Source organism: Halyomorpha halys, unplaced genomic scaffold, assembly GCF_000696795.3.
Source record: "Halyomorpha halys isolate HHAL.00 unplaced genomic scaffold, Hhal_1.1 Scaffold676.1, whole genome shotgun sequence".
Taxonomy (NCBI): Eukaryota; Metazoa; Arthropoda; class Insecta; order Hemiptera; family Pentatomidae; genus Halyomorpha; species Halyomorpha halys.
Genome location: NW_027111100.1, coordinates 25,760 through 37,647, shown reverse-complemented (window position 1 = coordinate 37,647; position 11,888 = coordinate 25,760). Strand labels below are relative to the sequence as shown.

Genomic DNA, 11,888 nt, shown 5'->3' with positions numbered 1-11,888 from the left:
AACAATAATAGATGATAAAGAGGCAAATTATAAGTATAGTGAACAAAACTAATAATGCGGGTAAGGAAAATGGATAAAGGTGGAGAAAATAAGGGGTAAGAGTAAAATAAAGAATAAAAACGAACCTATTTTGTTCACTATACTTATAATTTTTGAATTTTTATGATGACCTAAAATGGTAATTTCAGTAGAAAAATTCATATTTGATATATGGATTTTTTGAAAGGCATAAAATGGTAGTTTCAATAGAAAAATTCATACTACCATTATCAAGCAGATTTTTCAAGTTTGCTAACGGCTTTGTCACAGTTTTGTCAGCTGCTACAAAGACGATTTTTTTCTTACTTTTATACTGTACCTATTGTGTAACTTCCAGACAATGCATGCTGACATAGTAATGCTAAAGTTTTGTATGAGTCCAGAGAATCAGTGAATTTATAGAGATTTAGCATTTTTGAATAACTCATCCATCAAGAATAAACGAACCTCATTCGACCAACCAAGAATGGTGGCAATCAGTAGGTCATTGAATGATATCTTGCTAACAAGAGACCTTAACGTGATAGTATATAAAATAATCTCTAAGAATATAGTGTTGTATAGAAGTAGAACCTGGGCCCTTAAAAAGCAAGAGATTAGTTAATAAATGGGAAAGAAAGTTTCTGCACAAAATATATGGACTGACTCGAGATGGAGATCATTATGAGATATAAACAAATAGTTAACTCGCAAGAGGTACCATGTGGGTTGAATATGATCCAAGCGTTCAATAATTTTGGTTCTTCTCTCTATTACCTCTTTAATAGGGATGGGGATGCAAGGAATCTTTGTAGGGATGCAAAGGCGCCAGTTGAGCAGAAGCTGCCTATCTAGTTGTATCTAAGATGTTAGTGAATTTCACACAAGATGTAAGTGGCCTGTCAGATCTGACCAGCCTGTACCATTCTTATCCCAATTTACTTTTATTCTATGTTATTATTTTAAAGTCCTGAAGGATTGAAAACTCAACGACGAAAAGAAAAATTTACTGTGGCCATAAAGTGGTTCTTGCCGAGGTTAGACATCAGATGCCAAAATCTGGTGATAAGGAAGGCAGTTCTGACTTCGTAGAAGATAAAGTTCTTTCCAATGTTGATGTTGAAGATATTTTTAATTGTGATGTTGAGGGAGACTTTCCAATTGATTCTAACAATAGTGATCATGAAGATAATAGATTTTTTGAGTTTTTGAACAATAAAGAAACTATTTGGACTAATATGCCATTACACTCAAAGTTTTCTTGTACTTCTGCTTCAAATGTTTTAACTCACTCTCCTGGAAGCACAAGGAATATTGGATGAGCTAAAATAATTTTCCCTTTATATTAACAATGAAATGGTCAAAAACAGTTACTTCACCAATAATGAAATGGAGTGCTTAACTCAATTATGCCGATCCTAATCTTTCCGTTTTATATTCTACTGATATGGTAGAGACAAAAGCACTCATAGGTTTGCTTTTCTTGAGTGGAGTCTCGAAAAACAGAGTTTTATGCCTGAGTAATATTTTTTCTGAGACTTATGGACCATATATTTTCTGGTGTACTATGCTAAAGGAAAGATTCGTGTTCTTTCTGCAAAACTTGAAATTTGAGGAGGATAGAGATATATTTGTTCCTTTTCGACAGATGTGGAATATTTTTGTTGATAATTGCTTAATTATTATACCTCTTCACAGTACTTGACAGTACAAAAAAAACAGTTGAAACTCTCCTTAGTTTCCAAGGGCGATGCCATTTCAAAATGTTAATACCATTGAAACCATACTAATGGGATCTGAAAATAATTTTAATTTGCAACGCCAGAACATCTTACTTTATCTCAGGCATCCCATATGTTGGTAGAGACCAAAAGGTAACTTTATCCTTCCCGACTCAGTATGTTCTCATGCTTACCGAATCTGTTGCATGGAGTAATTGGAATGTGACTTATCACAATTGGTTTACTTTGTATGAGTTGGCAGAGGATTTGTTCAAGAAGAAACTTGTGTTAGTCGGTATTCTATGTACAAATAAGCCTGAGATACCACCTTCCATGCTACTACCTGCACTTCAAAATTCATCAACGAAGATAACAAAATGATGGTTTTGTTTAACCTAACGAAGATTAAAAAAGTTATTTTGATCTCTTCAATGCACTCTAAAGGAATTATAAGCACAGAGTTGAGCAAACCTGAATTAATTGAGTTCTACAACATTACAAAACGTAGTATAGATGTTTTCGATAAACTTGTTAGAAATAGAACTATCAAAAGGAATAGCAGACTATGGCTGATGAGGCTTGGCATCCTTGATAGTGTGGCTGTGAGCAGTTGTGTGTTGTATAAATGGAATTCACAAAAAAATACATTTCCAAAAAACGGGAGGTCCATCTTCCGCAAAAATCTTGCTTTCGCATTGGTAAAAATTTTCATGGGAATGAGATTCATAACCCTCACATTTTGAAGTCATGGTCCCTCACAATTTTAAATTATGAAGGAATTAAATCCGAGTCTAGATTTTAAGTATATACTCCAGATCAGAAAGGGTTTAGTTAGAATATAACAAGAGATTGAGATTAAATATAAGATAATATATTGAAGGAAAAGCCAATCTTCTAGAGGGGGTTGGCCGAAAAGTATATAATATTGTTAGTTTTATTAGTTTGAATTTAGATGATTGGGAAGTTATTGCTAATATGAGACGGGTAGACGAGAATGGGGGTCATCATTTTATGTTTAGTAGAAAGATGCTCGTTTACCTGCTGTGATTCCCATATTGATATGGATCACCAGTTCTGTGGTGCTGCTGAGATGTGTGTCCTCTTTCCATGTAGGGTGCTCCAGTGCCATGCTATGCTCCCTGCTTCTGGTCTGACATCTACTCTGTTCTATGGCTTGTGACTGAATGAGAACAGGCCAGAGGTCCCTACATAGTCTTTAGGCTCCAACTTGTTAAGGATTAGACCCATGATGTTGCAGTTATCCTGCTGTTTAACATAGATGGTACTGATGTTTGTAGATTCTTGGGTTTTTCACCTAATTCACAAGTGTTCCTCCATCTTATTCCCCTCAAAACCCATAACTGCAGGCCTTTGGACTGAACATCCAGCAAATCAGCAGCAACCAAAAGAATGAAAAAGATGTGGTTGTGCCTTATATGAAAGACAGAAAGGGAAATATATTTTGGACCAAATGCAATTTATGTGTATGTGGGAAGCACAAAACAGTGTTATGTATAAAATGGGGAAACAATCATCCTATTTACAACAAAACTGAAATGTGATATTTCTAGAATATTTTGTTATTTATTATTATTATTTTGTGAATAAATGATTCCAGTGATGACAAAAAAGTGGTGATACTTTTAGAATAAAGCTATTGAATGTACATATTTTATTGTTATTTAATGTAGGTTTTGACTAATATAAAATATTAAACACTTTTTTTACTCCTTTTTTTTCGCCCAAGTTGTGATTTGTATAATTAATTATATGATGTATTTTTCTTTCACATACGTACCTGTAGTCAGTTTGTCGAGTGATATTTTTTTATATATTCAATGTAAAATATTATTGCTAAGAATATTGTTAAGTAGTGTTTAACAAAACTATTGAATTAAATTAAAACATTCTTGTTCATTTATTCCTATAAAAAAAAAACTTGACAAATCCCTGAATGGATTGCATCTGACCATACCATCTTTAGACGGGGACCACGATACCTGTCGAGGGTTAAGGGACTTAAATAATTTGCCTGTTATTATACCCACCATTTAGAAAGGAAGGTGAAATGAGTTAAATACAGAGAATGAAGAGGATCATCCATAGGAAACAAAACAGGAAGATCAAGGCTCAACTGGCATAAAGATTTGGAAGGAGTTCTGAGGGGGCACTAACAGCTGAAATTTGGAGAATAGGATGGAGTGGATCGGGAAGCCAGCTGCTCCTTGGTTGTAGAGGAGAGCAAAGAATACTGTTTGTTTTATACTGTCTTTTTAAACTTGCTTAAATTTCATGATTAAGACCGAATTGTTAACATACATTGAAGTGATGTATATCTCTGTGTCCCTTGTTTGCACCATAAACCATGTTCTACTTATATATCTGCTCAACGATGTTTGAAAGTTGGAGATGATTATATCTCCTTTATAATTTAGTCTTAGTGATAATAATAAGTTAGCAAGTTTGGAAAAAAAGCAAAAGATGGTCATTACTTTATGTTTTTAGGTACTCCTGTATCGATTGCAACAGTGTCGATGGCACCGGTACAGATCCCCGCTCCATCTGTCACAATGGCCCAGCCGCAGGAGCAAACGTCCGTAAGCCAGACACTTCTCTCAACAGCAGGTCCTTTAGTTTCCTATCCAATTGTGGCTAGGCCTGTTTTATCCAATCTAACCCACTGAAGAAGCTTTTTATAAATATTATATTTTTTTACCTGTTTCAAAACCAATGGTTTTTTGGTTTAGTTTTTTAGTTTTTTTTTTCTGCAAGTATCAACTATTCTTTAATGATATTTGTAGTTACATTTGTTGTTTCTGTATTTTGTGAAAAACTCTATCGTATTCTAAAAATAATAAAAATGTTAAATGTTTAAGAAACATTTGTTAGAAAACAATAAAGTTAACTATATTTTTGTATTTAGATAATTTTTTGTTCTCATTTTTGTTAGTACTATATATATTGTTTTATTTTATGGATATTTGAAAAAAAAGTTCTTTTTTTTTTTTTAATACTATGAAAGTAATAATATTTTTATTTTCTTCTATATATTTAAAATGTACTGTGTTGCAGCATAGATAGATGTAGTTCTTCACTTTTTTTACATATGGTCTCTGTTGGATCCTTGTGGGGCTGAGAAACTGGTATTCTATTAGATTATTTGAATTTATGTTACTAATACTTGATTTGAAATTATTAAAGCTATACATAGATCACTCCTCTCAATTTCTGCTTTATATACTAACTCAATAAATGAAATCGCCTTTGGTTCTCGGCTTATATCTTCAACTTGGGATATATCCGGGCAGAGGTCATAGGGATAAATACTCTACCAGTGTCCGAAAGTTAATACAATATACCTAGGAATTACTTTATCAGTCTAGTCTTGAAAAATTGTCTCTTATATACTTTTATTATATTAATAATTTTGTATAGATACCAATTATTTTCTTCATGCTGAGGAATATCGAAACTTATTGTATTTATGGAATTCCTGTAAAACTCTGTATGTATTTTATCAGTTGTTAAGTCTATTGAATTTATATGTAAAGGCCAAGAATTTTATTTTTTTCCTGTTCTGCATTTTGAAAACATTCTGTTACCTTTCTGAAATAAAAGTAATGATAAAATTATAATTTACCTACAAAGGTTTGTTTTCTTGCCGCCGGTATATTGATGGGCTGAATTTTTTGTTTTCCTGTGGAAGAAACCTTATTTAATATGTATATTTAAAAAAATCAGTGAAATTATTCTAGTTATTTTATAATGAAAACTATCGTTTAAAACACCTTTCTGTTTAAACTTTCTATCCTTAATTTTTGATCTTATTTTATTTTATCATGATTCAGTTGTCCTCTGATGGACAATTAAGCTTCCAAAAAATGTTCATGTTTTTACTATTTTTGTGGCCTCTGATAAGATTGATTCCTTATATGTGTAATTATTCCACTTCAACATTTTACACATATGATTTGCATTCATGATAGTATGAGAATCATTATTTGTATTTTATTATGTATCGTTAGAAGAAAAAAAAAAGAATAATAAGGTTTTTGTTTGTTACCTTATAAAATCATAATACAATTAGTTGAGAATATTCATGAACTTTTCAGTATTTCTTTTCCTTTATGTTAGCGCATATCCAGTTGAAAATAAATTTTGTAATAGTATATATTTCATTATCATCTAAGAAACATGTTTAACCTGGATTGGGACAGGTAGGTTTGTGGAATCCTCCATGAAATTTATTTGAATTAAGTTTTGACTTTTTAATGAAAAACCATATTGAGTGAATTATATGTATGTCTTCCTCCCCCCCCCCCCTATAAAAAGTAACGAAATAGAAGTGTGGTGCTGACAGACCCAACCCACTTGTTGCCAGATAGCTGTTACTGATTCCTTTTGTATAATGAATTTAACTTTAATTCTTCATTAAATTATCAATAAATAAGGCACTTATGTAATAATAAATAAAATATTTAATCAAAGTTAAATTATAAATTTTGAATTGACATGTAGACTAATTCCATTTAAAGTAGTCCAGCACTAGTTGCTCAACTAACTCATAAAAAATTCATACTTAGTAGCAGCATTCCTTGATGTTTGAGCTATTCAAAAGTAATTTTAATTCTATCTAGCACTTAAAGCAATGGTTTCAAATCAGAAATATACACTGACAGTTTCAAAATAGAAAGCTCATCTTCCGTTGCCTATGGTTCAATGTACAAATTTAAATTATGTTAAATATGGACTCCACATAAAAGCAACAGCACTCCATTTTCCCTTTATAACTCAAAAGACAGTTGTAATAATATTAGATTCATTTAACTCTTTAAAAAGTTAGAGAAACATGTACTGTGAACATCCTCTCAACATAAGAATCCAATCTTTTCTCTTAAAACTATTAGATGAAGGTACCTCCATCAATATCATTTGGCTACCAAGCTACATTGGCATTGTTAGCAAGGAGAGCTGACAAAAGACATTCATGCTCCCTGGCTGAGGTAGTGTCCTTCTTAACCTATCAGAAGCTAGTAGCCCTCTTAAAATAAAAATATGTGAAAGATGGCAGGAGTAAATGAGTAAATTAAAAGAATAGTAAAACCATGGTCGACATCCTATTGCAGAGGCGTCTGAGAGAAAATTGCTCTAACCTACTTGAGAATAGACCATACTCTCCTCAGGTACTTGTACTTCACCTGTTCACAAAACTGCCTCTTCCAACATGCCAATATTGTCAGTCCATTCTCACAATTAAACATATTTTTGTATTTACAATAAGCATAAAAGGACACCCAAAATTTATCTAAAGCTCTCACTGTTGAGGAAGCCTAAATCATATTTGTGTTTAAATTTTTCAACGTGTATTGCCTCCTTTCTGAATTATAGGTCTTTGATATTAATTTTTTTTTTTAACCTTGGAATCATGAATATGTGTGCGTGAGTGAATGTCTGTTGTTGTGGAGCTTTATAACTATAATAATCCATAGGTGTTGATGACCTAAAGGTTTTACGCCTCTAAAAAGGACCAATCAGACAAACATTGCAGCTGGTTTTATTTTTGTTCAAGTCTTTCATTAATTTTTGAGTTCACACACATGCTGTTTTTCGACTTTCCCAAGGCTGGGTTGCCTAGGCCATTCAAATAAACCGCATTGTGTTAAGCACATTCTAGCCTACAAGCTAGGACCTATTATGTTTATAAGCAGATCTGTATATCTATAATATTTTGCTAATGTTTCTCAATGAAAATTGTTCAACTATTGTTTCTCAATGACATTTTTGCTGGGTGATCCTATGAAGAAGGGACAGTTTTTCAGCCTTCCTTTTTTAATGCTGATAAGTATATGTTTACAGTTGGTTAGTACAAAATAATACTAGTGAGTTGTTTGACTTTTAAAAATGAACTCTTAAAATTTTTTTTTTTAGTTTTTTCAAATTTTACTACTGCAACAGAGATATTGTGGGTGGAACATTATAGTTTTTTGCTATAATTGACCGAATATTTTATAACATTCCCTTCTAGTGGGTAGGACTAGAAGGGACTGCATCTGGAATGACAGGATTAGGAAAGAACTAGGAGTATTGATGGAGGTCCTTAGAGGCTTGCCAGCGGAAGTGGCTTGGCCATGTCAGGTTGGAAAATCACCGAGACCCACTAAAGACCACAGACTACGTCCCTGATGATAGAAGACATTGAGGCAAACCAAGGATGTCTTCTGTAACATAGCAGGAGACCCAGAACAGTGGCTGTGCTAGCTGGTTATAAGGCACAAAGATGGCGCAAAAGAAGAAGAGGCTATAATAAACAATTTGTTATTTAGGATTAAATTTAAAAGTCAAAATTAATGATAGAGTTTGAAGCCTTAGAGGCCACTTATGTGTTGTATTTTCAATTTTTTTACTGGACCCACCACAAATATACTGCACCTAGAATATTAGTATTGTGTTACTATAAGTGACAGTTTTTAGATTTACTTTAAGCTTAATCTAAAAGTTTAAATTTCCAGGAAACTTTTGTCTTCAGCCTTCTATTCCTTGAATTTTCAATTTTTTTAATTACCTCTCAACAGAGATATTGCAGCTTTCAAATTAGAAAAAAAAATCAATTTCTTAGAGGACTTCGTTTTTAAAGGGTAATTCACTTACCCCTAATATTTTGTATATTAAAAAAAAAAAAAATGTGGCTGAGGAATCGTTCGTTTATGAAATTACCCTAAAAAAATTTGATTTTTTTTTTTCATTTTTATAAGGTAATATATTTTACAGAAACAGATTAGTTATTTATAAAGATAAATAATTTGTAGAGGGAGATTTTCTTAACACAATGTACTTTATTTTAAAGGTTTAGGGCTATTCAGTATGGACTAACTCAAAACATAACTTGTGTGAAAACTCTAAAAATTATTGAAAAACGTTAACAAAAATGGCCGTCATTTAGAAATATAATGAAATAAAAATTGCACTGACTTGAATACAACAGTTCAATAAAATACAACTAAGTCTTGTACTATGGAATGAAATTGGGAGGGATCGAATGCTTTCGGCTGTTTCCGATTTCTCAGTCTGTTTTAGGCGGTTCAAACCGTTTTCTCCTTTAGTTAGATAATTATCAAATTCTTTCATAGTTCATATTTATCCATTTTGTATTACTTCTAACAATGAGAGGTGATTATATCATATTAATAAAAATAATGATACTTTTGAGGAAGTTTTTTTTTTTTTTTTTAAATGGGCATTTAAGCCCGGTCATACTATTTTAATGAGTATAAGACCTAGCTGATAATAGAGCTTTCTTGATTGTACATTGATATACCGAGTTTAATAAAAATCATTACAGCAAATTTTGAGAAAATCGATTCTACGAAGTAGCATGACCAGCCGATTTTATCGAAAAAGTTGCTGTGATCCCAGGTAAACACAAGCCCGCCATAGATATGTAATTTCAGTTTCCAACAACTTTTTGTTCTTCAGTAAGGCTTTTTATTCATAAACCATTACGTGAAACTTGATTATTTGAACTCAGGGGGCCTCTAAGCGTGTACTTCTGTCAAAAACTCAAATTCCAAATATTGCGAGATCGTAAAACTTCCTCCTTCGCAGCGCCACCCGGATCGACTGTCCCAGTCGCCACACCCACGCGACGCCTCTGATCTAGGGTAACGCCCCTATTTAATGCTTCACCCCTTGAGTAAATTTTATGCTTTTAAAGTTTCTTCTGATTTCCCACCCATGAATGAAGTCAATAATACTGCTTACATTCCTTTTAAGGACGAAGAAGGCCAGTTAAAATACTAACTCGTGCGGAAAGATGGAATTTTTTATAAGTAAGTCATTGTTTATACAAAATTCTATAAAACTCTTATCTTTTGTACTCCACGTGGACTCATCCACTCATGTCCGCTCATGTTATTGTCTATGCGTGCATTGAAGTCTCCCATAATAAGGATGATCTTTTTTTTTTTTTTATTAACTACTCCCCTTCTAGGTTGTTATAGAGCTGCTTTTTGTCTAGGATACTGCCATCGTTAATCAGAGTCAAAAGATTGTGTTAATGAAATACTTTTCTTTGCTTGAATAGTGGAATATCTAAAAAAAAAAAAATAATTTTGTACTTGACATATTCTAAAGATTATAATATAGACTGCGGTTACATTTTGACAAAGATTCAGTATATAAAGAGATAGAAACACAGCAGAGAAAGAAACTCAACGGTGATGTGTTTGCTACTCATCCATTTCAAAATAATACCAAAACCTCTTTTGGCATAGCAGCGATACTTTGAACTGGCAGTGAGAGTTTGGTGAGGTAAAGAATAGTCGTCGTTATGTCAATAAATTAGCATAAAAATGTAGTTAATTACAAAATGAAACATGCACTAAAATCAATTTCCAATAAAAAATCTATTTAATAGATTAGGTTTTAGAAAGTTATAAATTCATAAGGTTTTTTTCTTCAAGTTAATACTGTCTGCATTAGGTAAGCCCCCTAAAACCACAACTAGTCGCGCATGTTGAGCTTGCGCTTGTCCTCTGCGAAAAATAATGGTATAAACAGACATCTTTGTGGTCAGTACATTTCTCAAGCCTATTGGGCAAACTGGTTCCTCAACTAAATCCTATAATTGGTGAAAGTACTCCAAAAGAATTAGCAACGAGTCAACGCTCATTTGATACTTGTTCTAATAATTCTTTTAAAATCAACTGATTTTTGATCGATTATACAACAACTTACTGATTTGATAAGTTTTAATAAGTAAAAGTAATTCATTATCAATACAGTTTTTAAACTATAAATTAAAATTGTCTCAATAATTTACTATAAAATTCCATTATTAATCAGTGTGTAATCTGCTGATTACTTTAATTTTGAAAATACGGATAATTCGTGCTGCTGTACTCCCTTGAGGATGGCAAGTACACTGTTAGTGACGGGAGGTGAGCAGTGGTTGGTAGCGAAAGGGGCAGTCTGCGGCACCGGTTCATGGAGGATGGATCTCCTGATCAAGTTAGCAGGTAATATATCATTAACAACTTATGATTATATATTTTTGATAGGATATATTCAATGACTTTGTTTAACATTTTATTAACTATTATTAGCAGTGTCCAAATAAATAGGCTTACTTATTTTTAAATGTCTGATATACTGTACATATGCCAGGCCGAATTTATCGTATACATGTATATATACGTAAAGTTTATAGTAATAATGAATCATATTTATAACCTGTTTAATTCTTTCCTGATTAAAATCAAATGGAGCTGCAATCATGGTTCTCCAACTGGCTAGGGGAGAGTACGAACATGGAATCGCCGTTTAAAATGAAACTTTTTTTGGTGATAAGAAGTGGAAAAATATCAGACAAATGCCTAAGAGTTCTTTCCAGTGCGTCCTAGGAGCCTAGAAAAAAATATATATACATATCGCGAACGGGAGACATCAACAGAAAATAAATAACTTCCAAAAATCATTTCAAATTTTCGATTTATATGAAAATTTGTATTTAAGGGTTTCAAAAGCGATGACAACAAATCTCACTTGATTTTTCCAAATAAATTAATTTATTGGAAATGTATTATGGTTTTTTGTAATTTTGTATGTTTTAAGTCATTTAATACGATGGGCAAACTTCTGCATGAAAAATTAAAAGATTGGTATATAATAAACATTAATACATGCAGGGCTAAGGCGAAATAAAGTATACATTTTTCTAAAATAGTATTAATTATTTTATTTCAGCTCCTAGAGAAGTGCCTAATATTTGTCGACTTGTTAATCAATTGTATTGAAATCGCTCATAGCCTCTCCTTGTTTGTGTTTATTTTTATTTGCATTCAGAAAGTAGCTTGAACGTAACTGTGCCAACTCAAACTTGGTCGTTCAAATCTGTACGACCTACAATGACCTTGGCCTCTTGGACAGTCCTACAGTTTAGTCCATCCTCGCCCGTTATTTTCGATGATCAAATTGAATCAGTTCATTTTCTTATGGCTAATTCTTTTCTGTACCTTCCTTCCATAAAGTTTTGCAAAAATATTGGTATTAGTTTCTAGCTTGAATCGCTCCTTAATTGTGTTGAGCATTATATAACCAACAATTCTATGAACTTGACACAACCTCCTCTTTCCGCTGCTTATTCTAGATGAT

The 11,888-nt window shown here is 32.5% G+C and overlaps 2 protein-coding genes across 2 annotated transcripts in view; both read left to right on the top strand.

Annotated features, from left to right (window-relative positions):
- LOC106685281 (zinc finger CCCH domain-containing protein 10) overlaps positions 1–5,374 on the top strand; it is a 7,394-nt gene extending 2,020 nt beyond the window's left edge. Inside the window, exon 2 of the mRNA XM_014427856.2 lies at positions 4,245–5,374. Within this exon, the coding sequence (XP_014283342.1) occupies positions 4,245–4,423 (179 nt within the window). The 3' untranslated portion in view covers positions 4,424–5,374. The remainder of the gene's footprint in view (positions 1–4,244) is intronic.
- A 5,321-nt stretch (positions 5,375–10,695) lies between these two features.
- Positions 10,696–11,888, top strand: part of LOC106685284 (procollagen-lysine,2-oxoglutarate 5-dioxygenase) — a gene marked incomplete at its 3' end in the record, with an annotated part of 25,642 nt that continues 24,449 nt past the window's right edge. Inside the window, 1 exon segment of the mRNA XM_014427860.1 lies at positions 10,696–10,753. Coding sequence (XP_014283346.1) covers positions 10,729–10,753 — 25 coding nt within the window.